This window comes from Poeciliopsis prolifica, unplaced genomic scaffold (genome assembly GCF_027474105.1).
Source record: "Poeciliopsis prolifica strain line A6 unplaced genomic scaffold, Auburn_PproV2 SCAFFOLD005, whole genome shotgun sequence".
NCBI classification, from domain to species: Eukaryota; Metazoa; Chordata; class Actinopteri; order Cyprinodontiformes; family Poeciliidae; genus Poeciliopsis; species Poeciliopsis prolifica.
In genome coordinates, this window is record NW_026562380.1 from 6,573,730 (window position 1) to 6,596,020 (window position 22,291).

A 22,291-nucleotide genomic window follows, 5' to 3' on the forward strand; every position below is an offset into this window, starting at 1 on the left:
GTGGTAGAAATGAAAAAACAACTTTACTGTAGAGGGAATTACTCACTGTGTCTGTGCATAAGGGTTGTAAAGAAATGTAATAAAACATTTTACGACCAATCAACAAAAAATTATTAAACTGTATAAAGCCTGCATACTTTATAATACAGTGTTTATATTATCCTAAAACCTTAATGGGGATTAATTACAAATAATTTATGCAATAGATCTAAATTATTTTAAGGTAGCTCAGTGAACTTATAGTTGAAAATATTCATGCCGTGAAAAAGTCTCAAAACAGATTACATTGTTGCAGCATGGAAAAAAAACAATATGTTCTTTTAAGAATGAATATCCATTGATGTCCACAATAAGAACCAAAAAAGAAAAAAACAGAACACATGCAAATCTGCAGCTACAAGCAGTAGTTATTGAAATATTTGTTATTTGTATTATTTTCATTACCTCCAAAGGACTTCTATGTTCCCTTTGTCTTTATATTTAACTGGTCTCTTGTTCCTGCTTTTCTTATTTGCAACACTGTCTTTTCCTGAGGGTCTGATAAAAAGCTATGATACGGATCAATTTTTGTTGTTTGTTTTAATTAATCCTTTTTATTTCAAACTAAAATTATTTAAAATTATATTATTTATAGTTTATTAAATAAAATACTGTCCTAAATGCCTGTTTAGTGTCAAGCTCTGTGTATTTTGAGCAACACTATAACACTATAATCCCCTCATTAATCCATAAACCCCACCCTGTTACCATGTGGGTTCTCTTCTATTGCCATCATCTAATTTGTTTTATGAGATCAATGGTATCACTCATGTTTACTCCATTGACTATGATGACAATCATTGCTCTTTAATTTGCAGCAATTCACTGGAGATACTTTATAGGTCAACTCATCCCCACAGACCTGCTTTATAGTTCTAGAGGACACCTTTGGGGATGAAAGTTACCTGCATTGCTTGCTAATGAGGCCTTCAAGGAGATTTAACTTTACAAACAACTGGAAAGCAGATCAATAGCACACAACCAGAGCTTACCCAGATAAAGGAAGGGAATCCATTACTTTTGAACTAATGTTGAGTTCAACAATTTGGGTTAATTTGTGTAATGTCAAACCATAATGTGCTGAATTACAAAGTCCAGGTCTTACCTTCACTGCAGTCCTTTCCTTGGAAGCCAGTGTGAGAGCAGTCACATGTCGGTTCATTGTTAATTAAACTGCAGACTCCTCCATTTAAGCACATGTTGGCTGTCCCACAGACATCTATTAAAACCCCCTCGCTGTTGATCATTTCAGACTCCGTGTTGTTGACCTTTATATCTGTTATCCATCCTGCAAAAGGTGGCTGTTCCTTAACCGCTGCCGACGTCAAGCGCAACGCCACAGACCTTAGCTCCGGTGGTATTCCACCAATGAACAAATGGCTGAAGACAGTCATGTCTCGTCTTTTCGACTTCACTTCTACCCACTTTATCTCGCCATCCACAGAAAGGGTTGTGTTCTTAAAGCTTCTCCTAATCGTGACATTGTGCCATTGGCTGTCGTTGACCGCAGTGTCAGATACCACAGTTGCAGGCTCTGCGCAGAAGATTGAGTAGCGAAGGCTGAGTTTGCCGTTTATTAGGAGGAGTTCTAAAAAGTCACAAAATCCCTCGTCGTCAAAGTAAACAAGAACCCCATGGGAGCTCTTTGTTTTCATGTTGAAGCTCATTTCACTTTCACAACATGCATTCCACACTGGAAACCTTGCCCACTGTCCTTCAGTACCTGTAAATTCTAGACAGGTGCCAATTTCCATGAAGCAGCATATGAGGATTCCAACCCATATGAAATGGGTACTGTGCAGCTTTTGTACAACCATTGTGCGATTCCAAACTTGGTAGATTATAGTTAGGAGTAAGAATTTATGAACTTACATATGTGTCTTAGGTTATGCAAAAAAAGTATGTTGGGTCAACTGTGATAAAAATCTGGTGTAGCACTGATTGCCTAGATAAATGTATAAGTGTGAACTGCTGCATTGTATGGTATAAGATTACATGTTAGCACAGGTTTAATTGACAACTGATTTAGCCAATGCTTGCTTCCTGGAGCAGACAGCATTACTTAAACCTGTCTAGGCCAGAGGCCTAATATCTCAATGTTTTCGCCAAAACAGTTTAAACACTTCGAAGGTTCTCTCTGCCATAGCTTAGTTTGAGCATGTGATTCAAATATCTCCTGGGTACACAAATATTGATTATTCCATGTAATAATGAAAAGTTGAAATGGCAGCTTTAATTTTCATGTTTAAGTGCATTTTCTCTGGCGAGCCGCTGGAATTCTTGTTTAGGGCTTTTCACCCCGTGTCCTAGCGAGCAGAGCCGAAAAACGCCAGAAGGAGTCACGTTGGCTGATGAGCCCAGCGTAAGACACAGTTTGCCTGTCAAGGCACTTCTCTGCGTTGATGCTCTCTGCAAAAGAGAAAAAAAGAAGCAGATTTAATACAGCGTCAGCATTTTCAACATATCCATTTCCAAGTCCACTTTGGCAATGCCTTCAGGCTAGAATTAGACTAATATTGTGATTAAGTTGAAGTAAAGCCAGGGAGCCCTTTGTCACAATAAGCACAAGCTGTATCATTAGATTACCATTACTAGTTCTTTCCAGGAAGCAAGCTGCTGCACTTGACAATCACACATATGAGTTCATCTCAGTGACAATATATCTCTAGTAGAGTATATATACTCTATGAAGGGGAAAAAAAGTCACATTCTGGGTCTTAATTCCTATAAAAAATGAATAAAAATAAATGCATCACTCGGATCATGCTTTGGGGAACATTTGCAGTTAGGAGAGGTGACACAAGATCTACAGAGCATTTACCTCAGCATTCCGTTAAACATGCCCTGAATGCTCTGCTCCCGGCTGAACACTAAACATGAGAATAAGTGCGTCACTTGATTCACAATGGTCAGTTTGGATTCATCACCATCTCACATAGCCACAAAGACCACCTTTCCCAAAAATTTCTGGATCTCAGTCAGAATCCCTAACTGTGCTTTTCATAGCCACTCGTCGTATTATTGCATTCCACTTTCACTTATGTCGGTATTTCTTTAAATATAAAACACTACACTGAGAAAGAAGCCAAACTCTTTCATTTCTCCGCAGCATTTCAAATTAAGAAAAAATACATTGCTGTAACTAATACAAAGGTTGGACGCTGTCTTTAATTAAAGATTATGCTTTAAATAGACTGAAATTTCTCAGTAACCTGCACATTAAGTGTCCGCAATGGATTTCAAAAATGATATTGCTTTTATCTCATAAATTAGATCTTCATCGGAATTTCACGTTTCGCTCAAAAGCCCCGTCCTCTGATCGACCATACCTTCACATCTACCGCGACAGCACAGCCGGTTAGGGATTAGATCTGCGTATTTGTGGGATTAATTACTTATTAGAGTATTTATTTTATTTATTTATTTATTTATTTATTGCTTGAGTATATAATTCTACCTTTCCGCGCAGACCTCTACTTCCACGGGACCCCTAAACAGTTGCACGAAGAAAATGAGAAGACGATTCGAAAAGCTCCTAATAATCAGCATCGTCCATATTTCCGCGTCTGCTGGAGAGCCCGAGTCTAAAATCCTCTTTAGACGATCAAGATCTGCTTTCAAGTGAATCACAGCATCAGCCTGAGCGAGGGAAAGAGTCACAGAGAGAGAGAGAGAGAGAGAGAGAGAGAGAGAGAGAGAGAGAGAGAGAGAGAGAGCGAGAGAGAGAGAGAGAGAGAGAGAGAGCGAAAGAGAGAGAGAGATGTGTCCACTTTCACTCAAACTCCGCTCAAATCGCAGAAGCTTAGGAGAAATTACCTGCAATATTGTGTCCTCCAAATGTGACTCACGGTATGAATGAAGAAGAACTAGATATATAAAATGGGAGCGGATGGAGTTGGTGAGCAGCGCGGGACGAAAAAAAAAATCCAGCTATCTCTGTAGAAGAGGAGGTGCAGTCGGGTTTCTGTGTTCAGCTTATCCAGCGACTGTCAGGAGCCACAGACAGAGCGTTTATCACGTGTCTCTTCGTGATATCTACCGGGGAGGGGCAGAATGCAGTCTCTTGGATAGCGCTTTCATGTGCATCAGTTCACGGCTGTTAATGGTAAAATCAACTTTAGATGAAAGACTGGAAGAGCTAGTAACTCAGGACATCCCAAATTCTTTATAAAGTAGGATATCCTAAGTAGGTAATGGTTTGTTTGGGATTCAGCTGAATGAGCTGGACTCTGTGTCCTCTTTGTTCCTAGTCCAAGCAGGTTACCCTGGTTTTGAATATCCAAGTTGGTTTTATTTTGTAAGCGATGCTCAAAACAATTGCAACAGAGAGTAAAATTGTATGAAATACTATATGAAAATAAACCCAGTAATTCCCCCAATTCTTGTCAAGATGTGTACAAACCCTTAAGATAAATTAATCCTTAATTGCAGTAGTTATGAACATTTTTGAGAAATCCAAATTTTAATCTGAGTAAAGTTATCCAATGGGGGCATTATGTATAGTCAACTGTTTTCAGCTTCATGTCATATGTCATGTTATTCACTTCTCAAAAATATACCTTTCTTTCTTTCGTGCATGTTTGAGAAATTCTTGAATCTTCCGTTGCAGCCGGTGGGGGTGCCTAAGCGTCTCCTCATGCGATGCATTACCCATTTCCCCAGTGCCTTGAAGCTGCAGTCTCCAGCTTTCACTCCACACAGCTCCACCAGGCTCTCAAACACCTCCTGATACTGCCTGTCCAGTGAGCTTATCATGCAAACTACTTCTCAGTCCTATCTATGTTACGTTCCCAAAAGCAGTTGTAAATGGTGTCATGGAAGAGCATCATTGTGATAATGTGCAAAAGGGGGAAAGTCAAATAGTGGACTGTCATAAAGAGACAAAGGTCAATTTAAAGACATCAAATCACAGAAGTCAAATTTATTTAGTTATTTTTGGTATTTTATTACAACTGAAAGTAGCAGTTAATTGAGGAGGTAGCTTATACTCAGTGAGAGTAGCAGGTTTGTCTCTAAGAGATGTTTAATTTTGGCCTCTTGGAAAATACGCAGTATCCTATTCACTATATTGATATTTCAAAAAGTGTATAACAGTATGCATTTTGACAAGGACCCACATTATTAGAGCCAGCGCTGGAAATGCTTTTAAATAATAGCAGAGCCATTGCTAGTGAATGTGAAACCACAGACCCTTAACAAATGTGACCCGACTGGACACAGAACTACAGAACTACTTACCAGATCACACAGCCTGACCAGAAGTATGTGTCATTCATTGTTCAATTTATGAAACTGAAGGAGGCAACAACAACACCAGCTTCTTCTTCCAACTTTTTCCTCTTCCTCCGTTTGGACCTCCTCATCTTCATTACCACTTGTGATTCCAAATTTGAACTCCCCCTGGTTCAAATTGGAAAAAAATATATATTTATATACATCACATTACTCATCTCTGTTTTGGATGGATGGAGCAAGCGCAATAAGATCAAACATATGCCATTTACCCAGAATGCTTTACAGCGTAAACAGTGTGACATCATGTGATGTGACAATATTTTATTAAAATGTATAAAAACTCAACATTCTACAATATAGTTCCTGTATTGTTTTACATATGAAATAAATGTTACTAAAATAAAGTCTACAACTAATTGCAGATCCCTTTAAGAAAACATAAAATTATAACTTATTAATTACAAGTTTCAACAAACATTTCCAGCCCAAAAATAGAGTAAACCACAGTTTGAAAAATGCTGCATTTACATTTACAGAAGGTTTGTGGAATTACCCAAAGAGCAAAGTGGCATTTACATTTAACTTATTAGGGATCCCAACAACTTTCCCACCTTGTTAAAAACAATTATTTATTATCTGACTGAAGTATATCTTTAGTCAGATAATGGCAATGGCAGATATATTTCAGAGATATGATTTCTAAAGAAGGAGCAGGTGGTTGATTAGAAACCAGTTGCAGCTGTGAGGGAAGGCAAGTGAGTGAAGACACAAAACGAAACTCTCAAAGATCATGTCATGCATTATTTTCATTCCACTTAAGAATCACCCAGAGCTTTTATATAGGGATATAACACCAAATCTCATTGGTGACATGAGACACAGTCACCAACATTTGTGACAGTAACATCACAAAATGTGAACTGTAAAAAGGATGGGTAAGCATTTGCAAGGACTGAAACGAATGTATTTTGAAGAAGTATATTGTCATTTTGTAGCATAGTGTTTTGAATCTTCCACATATTTAAATGTCCATAATGACTTTCTTGATTTGTCTTGTGTTGGCCATTTCAGTGCTCTATACACTTCATAATTTCCTCGATACCCAAACCTTGACACTGAGTGCTCTGATGAAACAAAATAAGAAACTTAAAATGAACAAATTCTAAATATAACACCTCATTTTGCATGTAGTTGCGTTATGGCATCATGGACTGAATGAAGATGGCAGAGAGAATGCAAATGAGCAAAGACATCACTATTTGTGAACTCCTTCTGTTGACAGAGAAACTAAGCAGGCCTGATGCACGTATCATGCACACAAGCCAGGCCTTGCGCATGAATTTCTATAGGCTCATGTCAGTTGCAATTGAGGTGCAATCAGTCTTTCAATTCAGCAGTGAGAAGCCTTCTGTGTCTCATGTCACCAGCAACCTCACACAAAAGCAGTGCAAATGGTATTCATAGTGAGGAAGATTACATTGTTGTACTGGCACATTTTGTGCTAAAGAAAAAAAGCTGTATTTTTCCATTCTGCAAAATACTTAATTTTGCATTTTTAGCCATTTTTGGCATACATAACACACCACTTAATATGAAGCTTGATAAGTTTGTAATCTACAGCTATTGCTAAATAAAAGTATGAATGAAGATAATGCAGATTGATGCTTAGTGAAGAAATCTAAACACCATTATGGGTCTACAATGAAAGAACCCTCACACTCACACTGGAGAGTGCGAGAGAGGTTCTCACTGGCCAAGAGAGCTTGCAGGCGAGTACCTGGTGATCAACAATTGACTTCTATGGCTGAATCTGAAAACTTTATTCCATGTGTGAACCCACCTCTTGTCTGAAAGGATGTCAAGGATGGGTGCAGGTTTCGTACTAATTCAAAACAATTATGGCAGTTTCATTGTCTGTGATGCATAATGAAAAGCTTTCTTTCTTTAATATGTTAAACAATATATTTGGTATTGTTTAACAGTACATTGCTATAATAATTATTTTATGTTGTAGCATAAATAACCTAATTGGTTGAGTATTCTAAACATCAACCAATTTGATGTTTAGATTTCGCTCACCATTCAGTTCACAGTAAAAATAAAGGGGGAAAAGAAAGATAAATAAACACGCAAGGCAGTCAAAACCACTTATGGTTGTGAAAAACAGATACTGATATGTATGTATGCTGCATTCCTTTTGGTAACAAAGCAAACTTATACAAGAACTTTCTGGAAAAAAAGACTAACTCTACAGAGATTCTGGAAGTCTGGAAAGAAACTGCAACTGAATGCAGAGGTAGCTTAGCAAAACAGCAAGTGCAGCTGCATATATTTCACTGATTAGCAACCTGACAGGTCAGAAACAACATGTCAGAAAATTAAGCAGAGAAGAATTTTTCACATCTATCGAAATTGTGTGACAAAAAAAAAAAAAAAACACAACAAACCAGGTGACTTGCAAAACATAAAGCATAAGAAAATTTTCATATTGCCAGATTTTGATCTTTAATCTGAAGTAACTTCCAGTTTAATTTAACTACAAGACATGCTTGCAGCATCACTTGCAGTATTTTTGGTAATTTGTTAAAACTATGAATGGTTATTCAGTGAAACTGTCAATTTTTAAAGAATATTTTTTTTCTTATAAACAGTTTTCAGTATTTTTGAAATTATGTGTAATTGTAACTAAATCTGAATATGTCTCCTAGTCATGAACATGAATTTGAACCCAATCTGGTTCAACATTGTCGAAATAAAAGCAAAGTGCCCCCTCATGAACCCTTGTCTGCATGACAATACAAACATAGCAGAGCAAAATTGCATTATCAAAAAGGGCCAAAGCATATTTAGATAAAAAATTGCTTTGTCTCACAAACAATAGTTCCAATTTTCTGTGTGATTTCATGAAGGAAGCGAAGCGAGCAGAGTAACATTTATTACAGACATTTTCCCCATTTTGCAAATGTTTCAACCACTCATCCCTCAAAAATACCGACTTTTTTCCATCAGAGTTTCACCACTCACCAGCTGGGACCACTTTCTCTCCCTATCAAAAGCGTCTGTTTCCCCAAGATTAAGCTGATTGAATTTAGAAATCTGTATCATTACAGTTATTAGATTAGGGTGGAGGAAGAGGGACACTGCAACTCTGAATTTCATTTCAGAGGAATTAATGAAACATAGGAGTGTGGACTGCTAAGAGCTGCTCACATGTCCAGCTTGAATGGGCTTACTGATTGTATTGACTCTCACATAATGACCCTGCTGAAGATGCATGAGAAATGCTTTTACATGCTAAATATCTGATTAAAACCTAGATTTCAAAGCACCCTCAAATAGCCTTGAACAAATTGTCTTTCTCGCCACTGACAGAAAAGACAGGGATTTACAGAATCTATGCATTTTAAATTCTTACTTTTTTTCTTTTTTGTTGTTGTTTTATGGTGTTTCTGTGTAAAATTTTGTAATACCTTCTTTATAAATATGATAAACACAATTATTATTCAGAAAATTGAGAAAAATATTTTGGTTTCATGTAATTGTTTTATGATCAATTGTTTACAATTTAAAAAACAAAAATATATTATTTCAACCATTTATTAAGTTGTATTACTTTTTTCACTAGCTTCATGTTGCATAAAGCAACGACATCCATACAAACATGTCAACATTTTTATTGTGTACGAGTTTCAATTGGCTCTCAAAAATGTGGACACCTATGAAATTTGTTTGTCAATCTGCAGATTTTTTTAAGTGAGAATAGAAATGAGTTCATGATTAATCATTTCAAAATTGTTTCACATATGGTGTGTACAATTCAAATAAGCAAGTTAATATATTTGAAGGAAAAATACTGCAATAAACTAATTGCAGTATGAGGCTTTTGCAGTATCTTTCCCTGCACAATGTAGTTTAAAGTGTGCTTTAAACAACTTTGTCAAAGCATCTTTTAATTCAGTTTCTGCAATGAGTTACTAGCTTTCATACTAGCTTTCTGTCTGTCAACATTCCACATCTTAACTTGAGGATATTTGCCCATTCTTCCTGTTAAGACTTGAGAAATTAGAAACTTTCTTGTCCACTTTGTTCTTTAGGTAATTTCACAGACCTTCTATTGGATCTAGTTTTGGCCATTCTAAAACTTAAACTTTTGTCCCATGAATCAAATTATAAAAGGAACTATGTAGACGTAGAACTTACAGGGAAACTGCAAATAAAAGTTATCTTCAGCTTTCTAAAACCACCAAAGATTGGAGGATTATAATTTATCTTGATTTTATAGCGATGCCACATTATTGAGAAATTAATGAAACATAGGAGTGTGGACTGCTCTAGAGCCTTTAGAACATGTTCATATATTGAGATCACAGGCTCTAAAACCGATTGGTAAACTTGACCTAAAGAAAATTATGCAATTTGAAATATTTAAAAGTAATAATTTGATTTAGTCTACTATAGTTTGTCATGTCTACTATATTCATAAATAGAATGCCCTTTATATTGCATCTAAATGCACTAAAGCAAACACAGCATATTGTTTGCATATATTCTTATATTGGGAAGACTAACATTTGGTCATATTTCTACATCTACAACATCTCAGCAATGCATGCAGTGTCAGAGCCAGGTAGAAATCATGGAACTACTCAGTGTCTATCAATACTCAAGAATGATGGAAAGGTTGTCACCTATGACATATTCCCAGTCTTATTTCTTTATTTGGCACATGGTCTCTTTATTTTATTTTCACTGTGTGGCCAAAAGTGATCATAGGTGTCTCAGCATAGCACAACATGTGGCTTTGGTTCAAAGTATGAAAGCATGTCTTTCTACTTCCAGTCAGTTCTGATAAAAATGTTAAAAATCTATTAACAATGAGCAGTTTGTGAAATCAATCCAAAAGTCTGCATCCTCACCTTCTCCAGATGTAAAATTCTCCTTCTCTCATCAAAGATGAAAGATTGATTTGCTTCTGCTAGGTCTTCATCCACTCTGTCTGCATAATTCATGAGAAACTCTGCCTTTGTTGCCTTGAGAACAACTAGAACTTTGTGTAAGTAAACATGCAAGTGACTGCTTGCCATTTTTTTCCAACACTGTGTTTGTGTTTATGATTCTTGCTCCTCTCTGATGAATAATAGATCTGAACAGGAACGCTCAAAGGTATGAAGATAAATCTTGACCATGGTTATATCAGAAAATGGTAATTGATCCTCACAGATGAATGGAGCTTTGTTTCTTCTTGTTTTGTTCGGTAAAGTGTTTTTAGATTAAAAGCTAAGTCTTTTTGGAATTCTGGTTATCACAATTTGCAATGTCATCAGAATGCAAATTAACATCAGCTTTCATTTGTAAAAAATGAATTCCCAGACAAATGTTATTTTAGTAAATTTAAAGATTGATACTGACATATTTTGAACCAGACATTATCAGCTGTTTTATCCAAATTTAGTACATCTGAGCTTTTAGTGTTAGGTTTCTCTAAAATCAAATGCAAGCGGAAGAAAGTTAGACAGATGTGGCCATATCACTGGCAGGTAACTTTAAAGCATATGATAATGTGAAATAATATTCATTGGAGTGCAAGCTGGTGTGAAATGACCTGATAAGAGGAGAATGTTGACACACCTGCTGATCACAGATAGACTTCTTAGCATTTTTTGCCAGCTTCACTGTCTTATAAACAAAAATTGTCACTGCCTTTCATTACAAAATAAAACGGCTTAAAAATGACTACACATTTTTATGTGTTATACAATAATATATTCTCCTTATTCTGTGTACATGAAAATTATTTCTTACGAGAATTCAGTTATATGGTGAATCTGAATTACATAGGTGTGTTCACACATAGCATATTAAGTATGTTTGCTGATACCCTTACAATGAACAGGTAAATTGTTCAAACATCCCATAAGGGTTTATGAATTTAAATCTGTAGAAAAAATAAGTAATGATGACAGCTGCAACGCCTTGCAATAGGATTCACAACTCTTGTATTTTATCACATGTGGTTACATTGCAACTAGTGCTTTTTATTCAAATGTTTTTACAAATATGAAAATGTGCCATAGAGTTAAAATAATTCCTTGACTGTAGAACCACCGTTGGCTGCAAATACAACAGCAAAATGTAGAGAGTGAAATTTTTACCCATTTTTCTTTTCAAAACAGGTCAAACTCAGTCAGATTGTTGCATGAAACAATCCTGTTGATAGTATTTCGGTCTTGCCAATGTTTATTGAATTTATTTCTGGACTTTGACTGGAAAACTAAAACATGAATATTCTAAACCATTCATTTGTAGTTCTAGTTCTCCTGAAAGGTAAACCTGTACCACTGTTCTTTTACTGCCTCTGATCACATTGCATTATGGGAACTTTTGCCTTGACTTTAACAAATAATTACCTACAGAGCTCATAGATGAAATTATGCCAGTGTAGAAAATCCTCTAATTCCTGTACAGGCCCCACACATTCTCTGAAGTGAAATCCAACCCATTTGGCCACAACCACCCATCTTCTGATCACAGATTTGCTTCTCTACTGTAATTTCAAGGTTGTCCTATTCTTGTTGTAGAATAGTATTGATCAGTGACATCATTCTCTTTACATTTCTTGACGAATAACAGCCCAATTCACCTCAGTCCAAAGGCTGTGTTCATGTTCTGGAATGTTGCTAAAAATTGTTACAGAAAAAATATTTAATCTGTTTCCCAGCTTAATATCCACTGCAACATTATCTCATGTTTAACTGTTAAATAATGAGGAGGCTATGATCATTAACATAGCAAATCCGACTAATGAGATTTTGGCACAAAAGTGTAAAAAAAACCCCAGCTCCATTAAAATATATCTTATTTGGATTTATTGTGAAAGACCAACAGTATAGTGTTGGTCTTTCACAGTATTCATCAAGTGCAGCCAATTGCTTTCAAATGTCACTTAATTAGCAATTAGCCCACCTGTTCTTCATTTAAAAAGTATTATGTAAAAGCTACTTTTTTATCTTTACATTATGCTATAATGTTATTCCCTGATCAAAAACATACCTGGAGTGTTGCTTTTACTCTTTCATGGATATTTGAGGATTTTCTTTTCAATCTTCAGGAGCCATTTGGGTTTGCCAAAACGCTTGCTCTCACTAAGCACTGCCTATTTTCACAAATCATCTTCCCAGAGCTGTAGACTCCAAGCTGAGCTTTCATCTCACAGAGTCTCTCACAGAGTCTTTGAATTTACTTTAAAAGGACTTGTGTTTGAACGACATTCAAACACAGACGTGTTTAAATAAACAATGCAAGAAGTTATATGATTACAACAATGCAGCATTCAAATGTTTAACATATGTTAAACAAAGCTGGAATAGCTTCCACTTTTCTGTTTGCAACAGGAAGAAAAACTAGCAGATTCACAGCCATCCACCAATCCTACCTTTCTTTGGGGCAGAGAAAAGAATAGCCCTATTCTATGAGTTCATCAACCTGCCAGCCCAGGCAGAGAAACACACTTCATTAAGCACTCCTACGAGAGAAGATGGTGGCTTTTTCAAGACACGATGCACAAATCTGAGGTCTTATGATGCCCACGATGCTTTACACCGAATAGGCTTGTCACTCCTGTCCGGGTTCATTTCCTTTTAAGGGTGAGCTTGAGTCAATCAAATGAAAAGAGCTAAGAAAAGCCTGCTATGCTGTTATTTATCAGTTTATCCAGTTTTGTTGTTTTATCGCCACCACTCAGTATGTAGGAGTAGTAGATGACTTAGAAAATGTATGTCTTTTGAAACACACTCGTAGACTTAGTATTACTATTCTGTTTGTTCACACAGATATAGCTTTCTTCCAGTTCCAAATACTCTGCGACATCTCACGTTTAATATGAACAAATAAAACATCTGGTATAACTGTATCTGTTCAATAAAAGCTAATAAGAGCTGTAATTTTTGTCATTGTAGTTTATCCATATGGATATAAATTGGTGAGTTTTTGCACCTTTAGAGAAGATTATCCCAGCGAAGATTCGGTTATATTGTAGTGACTATTTTGTGTTTCTAGGTGTAAAGTCTACAGTGAGTAAAATGGAGAAACCTCCCCCCCCCAAAAAAAAACAACAGTAGTGAGCTGCATGTTACAATGGACCATTTTTCTTGGCAGAACTAGAAAAATTCTTTAAAAGTGGGAGGCCTCCTGGTCCAGTATTGGATTTTTAGCATAGCCCACACATTTTCATTATAAATGAGGTTGAAGCTTCAGGAAAGCCATTCAAACAACTTTCTTAGAATCAATTTTTATGTTTTTGCTAATTAAAATGATTGATCTAAGGTTAACATGGAGAATTTAGAAGTAGCCCTTCATTATCCTTATGGATTAATATCAATATGTTTAGATGACCCAATGCTTAACAAATATACAAACGGTTAGTTCTGAGTATTTCCAAAGTAAATCTTTCTTGAGGCAGAAATGCTGCAGCAGCAGCATTCTCTTTCCTCATCCCATCTCAGCTGGGAGATATCCTCATTTAACCAAATTAGATCCAGTCAAATTTGGCTTTAATGCGCAGACAAATTACATCTCAAGGTTAAAACGAAGAGTCAATGATTGACTTGTACTCTTAACCCCAAGTAAAAAAAGAGGTCACAAACTGAAAAGTATAGAAAGAAACTTTTAAGCAATAAATGCTGAATATAGGTTCTATATTTTAATATTATAATGGTGTAAAGGAGCCTAAAACATCAAAAAAGAGAGAGAAAAACACATGCTGTGCTGCTCTCATGTTAAACCAAGCTATGCATTTTCTGTGAACCATGTGAAGAAACAAAGCAAAGTGACAAGTAAAAGAGAAAAAGTGTGACCAAGATTGTAGATAGACTTAAAAGTGCTAGTTCGCCATGTAATCTATCTTATACTATAAAGAGTTATGGACATTTGCAGTGGAGACTGAATGGAGTGATGAAGAAGGTTGAGATAAGAACTGCAGTAGATTATTCAATCAATCACCTGTAGCCATATCTTAAGAAGACGTGTCTGAGGAGACACACTCAGTAGTCAGACCTCTCGGTGATAAAGGCAGAAAAAAATTACACAAGCTGCTCTATATCACATTGGCTGCCCTGCAAACTTGTGTCAGAGAAGGCAGTTGTGGACTGTGGCTGCATGACAATTACTGGAAGAAATAATTTTGCCAGTTTATGACATTTTGCTTCTTTATAATGTGATTTAAAAATGCATGTCATTTTAACTGGGTCGTGCATAATTTGAGGATCAAATCAAATTACGATTTGATTTGATTCTCAAATCATGAACATTAGAGGATGTTTATGATTTGCGTCCTCAAATCATGAACAGTAATCTAGTGTTTTATTTTCAAATGTATTATCAATGTTCATCTCAGGACTGGATTACATTGAAAATTCAAAAAGTTAAACTTAGAAATATTTCAGTGTATGTGTAAAGAATGTAAATATTTTAAATTTTATTTCTGTTCATTGTTAACACTACAGCTTAAACAATAGCTATTGAAAACCAAGAAATGTAACTTTAATACATAAAGTTACATAATAAGTATATTTAAGTAGACAAATTAAGACAAATGTCTTAATTTGTCTTATCCAGTTTTTCATAACATTTAGAAACTTTTAAGATCTCTTTGGCAACTTTTTTTTTTAAAGGGACAAGCAACAAATCAAACGCTATTTTTCTGTTATTGAAGTCTTTTGACGATAACATATGAAAGCACTAATCGATTTGGAGCTCCACTGCAACTCCGCTCTTTCCAGAGAGAGTGTAATGTCTTGAGCCCCTCCAGCTTCCTTATCAGTCCAGTCAGTTTAATACAGTCGTCCTGCAGCATACCGCCGCCTGAAGTTAGTGCAGAGGAGATCCAATTCGCTCCATGTCCGCATTGCAAATAAATCACATGTGCAAAGCTGAGAGACACTATCAATCAATGCTTTCCATGCTCACAATTCCAATTCCTGACATACCACTTAGTGTGTTTGAGATAGTTCTTTACCTGAAGGCTGTGCCATGGATGCTACCCAAGCAGTACCATTGTAAATTAGAAATAGAACCTCTAGTAGACACATTCAACCTATGGAGCCCAGCACTGACAAGACTTTACTCAAAATATCACAGAATTATGCAAATACACAAAAATGTAAAAAACAAAATTGCTAAGAAATACAAAGCTTAAAACCTATTTAGACAGCTTATTCCAAAAAATTCAGATGAAGTTATGTAAAAGTATGTCCATATACACACTCATTATTTAGTCAGGAGTCTTCACATGACTTCCTGCATGACAATTTTCATCCTTTTGCACTGTTGAGACATGCTTTCACAGAGTCCACCACTGGTCAGGCCAGTTTGCTGGCCAAGCACAGTGATACAATGGCCATTACACCAGGTACTGGTACTTTTAGCAGTGTGGTCAGGTGTCAAGTTCGGTTGGAAAATTAAATTAGCATATCCATAAAGTTTGTCAACAAAGGGACGCGGGGAGAGCTCCCCACTACAGCTCCCCACTACATGACAGACAGCTGCGCTGACTTTGAACTTGAGAAAATATATTGGAGCATCTACAGCAGATGACATGGCACCACAATCACTTCTCACCGAGGAAAATTCAATCAGCCTCAAATGTGTGTTTTTACTCACACTCCAAAGTCTAAGAGCTGGATTTCCAAATGAAATTAAAATTTACTTACTTCTATGAAAAAGATACATATATATGTGTGTGTGTTTTTTCCTTTATCTCAGATAAAATGTTTATTATATTACATATGTTTCAAACACATGCAGTATTACATATGTTTCAAACACATGCAGAAACCTATGTCTTGGTGGTTCTATCAGTTTCCTCAGGGTCGGCCACCTGCAACTTTCAAATGTGCTTCTTTGTTGTCAAACCTAAATGACATTAGCAGAACTCTGTAGAACTTAAGTCAATGAAAAATCAATGCAGTTTTTGATTCAAGTGTGCTGGATTTGGGACACATCCAGCACAATATTGCAGCTGCAGTCCACACTTTGTGGCCTCTCAAACTCCTGTATCAACTTGGCTTCACAGTCCCCTCAAGACTGTGTTCGTTCTTGTTGCTTATGTGTTGGATTCTACTACACTTTTTTCTTCTACTACACTTTACAGCCTTACTTTTTAGCAATGACATTTTGTGGCTTAACTTGCTTCTGAATAGTGTCAGTTAATTTTCCACTATTGAGTTAAATAACATTTCATTACTATTACTAAATTACAAATGTGTGCCCAGTATTACATTTTGTTTCATATCTGGTTTGTTTTTTTTTTTTTACTTGTCCTCCTTTTCATTCTGTAAAGTCACATAGATAATATGATTTTGCATAACCAAGATAACTGTTACAAAGCTATGCCTGGCTTCAAAGAAGATAAAAGTGAGCTTCAGATAATAATAAACAAGACTATCAATTTTGACCTGTGAAGGTCAAATCATAAGACACAGATTATGTACATTATTTAGTGTCATGTTCTGGTATCAACATAGAGAAACAAAGGTTAATTCACCAGCTTAAACCAAAGCACATATGAGCTCACATTACTTTTTGCCTACTTCTCGAATTAGTATTCATGCCGTGTGTCCTTTCGGACCTACTTCATATGCAAGACAGCTCAGTTGTTTAGAATTTAGTTCTCTTATCACAAACTGCAAAATGTCAAAAGGCTGAAGTAGCAGTCTGGGTCAAAGTATTTCAAGCTCAATTAACTCTAAAACAGTACAAATCCAAAACTGTTTAGAAGAGGGTATCGAGTAAATTTCATACAAAATGTCTCTACTTATGGTTTTATATATATATTTTAAATTAAGGTGTATAGTTACTTTGTTATTTCAACTTTGAGCTTTACATAAGCTTGCAGGGGAAAACTTCAGATGCCTTTGCAGTTTAGCACTCTGATTGGTGTTTCATTGATTTTCTCCTTTTTCTGTAAAAGGCATAGAAAGAGAAGGAGGGGCTCACCAGCTATGAGAAGGTCTCTGTCTGAATAAAAATTGTGAAGAGCTGGGCGGCGGAGTGAGGTCCTGCATGAACAATAATTGCTCTTTCTGCTGTGCACAATAAATACTACAGTTCAATTTTCACATCTTATAGCTTTTTAGTGAGCTAGATGCTGTAGACATGTTATAGCAGCTAAAGTCCCAACACTTAATGAGACTCTGGAAATATTGAATCCCTATTGGTATGATGTGAGACATAAAGAGACACACTGACTCTGTCTAAAAGCTCACTTAAAAGCTTCTGATCGTTAACTTAGTGCATGGGTGTAATTTGAACAGATTGCACTCAAGCTGAAAACATCAATGACCAGCTCAAAATCTTGTTCTACAAAATCTTCCAGTAAGGGTTTCTGTTTTTTGAAACAATGCTCAATATTGATTTGATTTCTTGTCTGATAACACCTTCTATGATTATGTAGTGAAGTGAAGGAAAGAGCATCTGAGCAGAATATTTCAAACTGAAGAGATCCTCTTTGCCACTCCTTGGTTCAACCTCTAACTAATTCTGCAAAAAAAAGAAGAAGATGGGAGTGTAATTTTTGTGGATCAGTACAAACTTAAGAGCTATGTAAGGACAATCCAAATGATTGATCACAACTAAGATCTTGATCCAAAAAGTCTTGACTGGATCCAGATCAACTGTTTATCAGTATTGTTTACCAATGCATCTTTAAACATATTTATGACTTTCTTAATACAAAACTTCATAATTTACCATTTTGAGAATCTCTTTTGTAAAAGCAAGGTGGCCTACAAACTTAACCCATTTACATCAGTTCTATCAGAAGGGCCAACAGTGCAGCGAACGATTAAAAGAAGCAATCAGACGGATAGTCAAAATGTCAGATTGGATTCATACTGTCTAAAAGAACAATATTATGAAATACTACTGTCTATGTCAATTTCTAAATGTAAAGTTTGTTCAAAAGAATTTTCTAAACAACTTCTTCCTGATTATTTTGGTGTTTAGCAAAAAAAAGACCTCTAATTGTAAAAGTAGTCAGTCCTGAGAAAACTAAAATATAAAGGTTTTAAAGTGGCTTAATCTGAAAGCATGAGACATAAAAGGTTATTTGTAGTTAATATGATATGCTAGGATCTATAATCAACAAAGGTATGAAAAGTATAAAATTATATCCTTCCTCAAATATTACAGAAAATAACAAACCACACAAATCAACTTAAAAACAGAAAATAATGCCGCATAATTTCCTTTGCTGTTTTACTTTACTTTAGCATACCAGAAGAAATTAAAGCTTTCCTTCTCATCTTAACACAAGCTGCTGCCATTTTGGTCATTGCACAGAAAAATAGACAGTTAAAATTTGATCCAAGAACACTGGTGCAATATAAATCAGTGAAAATGTGAAAGACTATCATTGAAATTCTTGAAATTTGCTTAGTGTTATTTCCTGAGCTGAGAGGAAAGACTCAAAGAGTTTTTAGAGAGTGAGTTATATCTTTCCCTCTGGCTAATCTTCAGTGGTAGCCAGATGAGGTCAGAGAGCTATGCCAAGGTGCAGAGGGAGCAGAGCAGGTGAAAGGCTATGCTGTAATTCATTCCCTTGGTTGCCTGGAATCCATGAGCAGAAACGAACACATCGCTGTTTCCTCCTTCGGACCATGCATCCCTGGGACTTTTTTCTCAAGTACTTTGAATAATCAAAGTGTGTGAGTCATTTTATTGATGTCTGTTTTGTTTGTTTTGCTGAAGTTGAAAATAGCCGTTTAACCAGGTTTTTGTCATGTTTTAAAAAAAACAAGGCTACCTGTCTAAGTATTTTTAATTTGGCTACATATCCTGCAATCAGAATTTGATGTTATCTACATTAATATATTGTTTGTCTGTTTTATAATGTGATAGCGAACATACATTTGTAAATACTGTTTAGCATTCCTGATTCCATTGCCTTACAATGGTTGCAAGATATGAAAGAAATCACAAGATGAGCTCCCTTCACTTTGTACATGAGGTGGTGAGGCACACAACAGAAGGCCATGGAGACACCTTTTACTGAATAGACTGGAGCTTAAATCACTACACTGTTCAATAGCCTCAGCTGCTAACTGCACTACATCCTAATGCTACTACAGCACAAATGTAGACTTACCACTTTAACTAATGGTGTCCAAAGTTAGACACCGAGGGCCACTGTTCTTTGTGTTTTACTTAATTTCATAGTTCAACTCATCTGATGGCTTAACAAGTGGCCCCTAGAACCTGATAACTAGTCAACAAGGTGGTTTAATCATTGAAATATTCAGCTAGAAGGCACATCATAACTTTGGAGGAACTGGATGGATTTGCAGTTTATGTGAGAATCTGTTATTAATAACAGGAACATTATTGTTAATTCACATTTTAGGCCTTCACCCACTGTTGAAAGAAAAAATATAAGTTCTGTTTAAAGTTATGCATGTTAAGTAACATAAAGCTATGGTGGAGTAGTTCATTTCAAAGTATATTTGGCATATAATTTTGCAGAAGCTGTAGCAGACGAGTGAGAAATGGCAACAAATTTGCAGCCGTATTTGCCACAGTTGGTTCTACAGAAAATTGATTTAAAGGAATTGAATACAACTGCATCCCACACTTTTGAGATAAAAAAAAAGAAACTTTCAAATCTGCACCATTTTTTCCACTCTTTCTGCATTTCTGTTATGTTGGATAGATAAATCAAATGATTCAATTTCACTATAAAATATGCTTACCTATTATCTTCTATACTGTGGACTTTATCCCCCATGAATTTATTGAGCAGTATGGTCTTAAAACATAGATAAGAAGTTACATTAGCGCAACATAGCTATGCAAAATTCAAGATTTTCTTGCTCCAAGTGAACATTTTAAATAGAAAACCATGATATCCTAGTGTGCAAATATAGCTGTAGGTCTGAAAATGTGGGTCTCTAAGATGCTTTAGATGTGCGTTGAATTCTGCTGGTGTGTTTTCTCTGCAAACTGAGCACTTCTAGGTTTACTTAATCTCTATTTTTCAAAGTGACATCCCATTAAAGTCTAGCTAGAGCCAGGTGAGAAAAAAAAAATATGCGCATGCTGCATCCACTGTGTCCTCGGGTCTTTACTGATACATCACTTTAGGAGGAAGTATTAGCAGAATACTAGATCACAGTTTGCCACGGACACCAAAATTTAATTTTAAAACCCATAGACGTCTGATTTCATTCTGTGAAAAATTGTCATTCAAAGTGGGAGTGCCTCTAAGGGATACACCAACTCTCAAGCCACATTTTCCGTCTAGAACATGACATCTTTCTGTTTTGTAGTCACTTTATTTTGTAAACCTACTCATAACCACGCCTCTGTAAAATATGTCAAGTGTGGCCAAATTGAGAGGAATACTCGACTTAGCTTCTTCTTATAGGTATAACAGATGTGGTGTTTTTGTTTTTCAGTCTTCAGTGTCATAAAGATATTCAAATCCTGGTTGTGTTTTCCTTGGACCAACTGGCTTCTGTATTCTCCACATCTAAGGAGGGGAGTTCTCAAAAAACATCCAAGCTGAAATCTTTCTAAACTTTGTAGATTCTTTTTTTTCGTTTGTCTGAAACAAAATTAGAACTTTTGGGATAGCAGTTCATTTTGTATTTGCGCCTGGCACTAAAACAAAGCTGAACATTATTTCCTGCGGTGCATCATATTTACATATTGCAAGCTCCTTCAAAATATGTAGATTATGAATTGCACTTTAGAAAGTGCTCATTTATATCAAGCCAGGTGTTGTATTATTTGATTTCCATATTTCAATAAAGTGTACAGTAAAGAGCTCAGTAATTACGCAAGATGAATAAAATAACCAAAACATTTTTTCTTTCTTTTTTTCTTTCTTTTTTTCTTTGCAAATAGTGAGTTAAATTATTTTCTGTATGGTTGTCTGCTGTTTACATGCTGTGTTAAAAATTAATTCCATGTTTAAATGAAAGACAAACCACAGCTATATGTGTCATAATCCAGAAATTGAAGAACCAAGTTAAGGCGACTACAAAAACAAACAGTATTAATAAAATTTAAAAAATTAATTAATTACATACTAGTTTATTATCTTTTTACAGTAATATTTTTCTCAGGATCTTGGAGAATTCATTTTCTCTTTGTATCTTGAAATTAGCACAAAGTTCATATGGCAGTAAGTGAACTTTTTGCCAAGTTGATATAACTTAGACCAGCCCAAGGCACTCCCTTTTAATAATTTGAATTTTTACTTAGTTTTAAAGATTTGTCCCATGTTAATGAAAAGTACTGACAGTGAAGAGATGAAGAAAATACAGACCAGTTTGTCCATGAATGTCAGAAGTAGTGACTCCAAATGGTTTATTTGTTTAGTTTACTATCAAGTGATAGCAGTGCGGCTTTTAATTTGCAGACATCAATGATGCCTTCATTAAGAGATTCACATCTTGAAACCTTTAGTGGGTCTGTGTGTGTATTAGGAATCACAAGATTACCAGGGTGATAGGATGGTCTCTGGTGCAACCTAATGAGTCTCTGGTTGTTTACCTCTTTCACTGCACCACATTCAGTGGAATGTGCCTGCATTTGCCAGCCATGAATGCGAGTGTTTTGATAAAGGTCAACACGAGTTGGACAAGGCTGTTGAAGTTTGCCTACTTTAATTAGCCCTGGCTTTGTGCTCTCATCTCATCCTGCCGTGTCAGAACAAGCATGTTCTGCCTGCAAGATGTGCTCAGAACAAAGATAGGGTTGGAGAAAGCCAAATGGGAGGGGAGACACTCACTATTGCCAATGATTCACTCAGATGACACACTTGTATTGCTCTGATAACAAAACATTTTTTTCATTAAAGACATTGATGAATTGGCACAATTTTAGCTTGTAATTGTATCAGATAGTGCACCTGCAAGGATTTTTAAGCTCAGACCGATCTGAAAGTCCTCCTGATCATCAGCTCCCTCAATAAGGAGTCTTAATTGGCCACTTAGTCTTATTTTACCCCAAGGCTGTCAAT

The 22,291-nt window shown here is 35.9% G+C and overlaps 1 protein-coding gene across 15 annotated transcripts in view; it reads right to left on the bottom strand.

Annotated features, from left to right (window-relative positions):
• The window catches only part of LOC129359565 (neurexin-1a), a 245,119-nt gene extending 241,112 nt beyond the window's left edge, over positions 1-4,007 (bottom strand). For 14 of the 15 annotated variants that reach the window (XM_055029228.1, XM_055029225.1, XM_055029238.1 and 11 more), the window contains exons 1-2: positions 3,497-3,668; positions 1,145-2,448 (exon numbers count right to left, since the gene is read on the bottom strand). In XM_055029228.1, coding sequence (XP_054885203.1) covers positions 1,145-1,856 — 712 coding nt within the window. In that variant the 5' untranslated portion in view covers positions 1,857-2,448; positions 3,497-3,668. Of the gene's footprint in view, positions 1-1,144; positions 2,449-3,496; positions 3,669-3,855 lie in introns of those variants that run through there. The other variant, XM_055029224.1, reaches the window with a different exon arrangement.
• Positions 4,008-22,291: the final 18,284 nt, after the last annotated feature.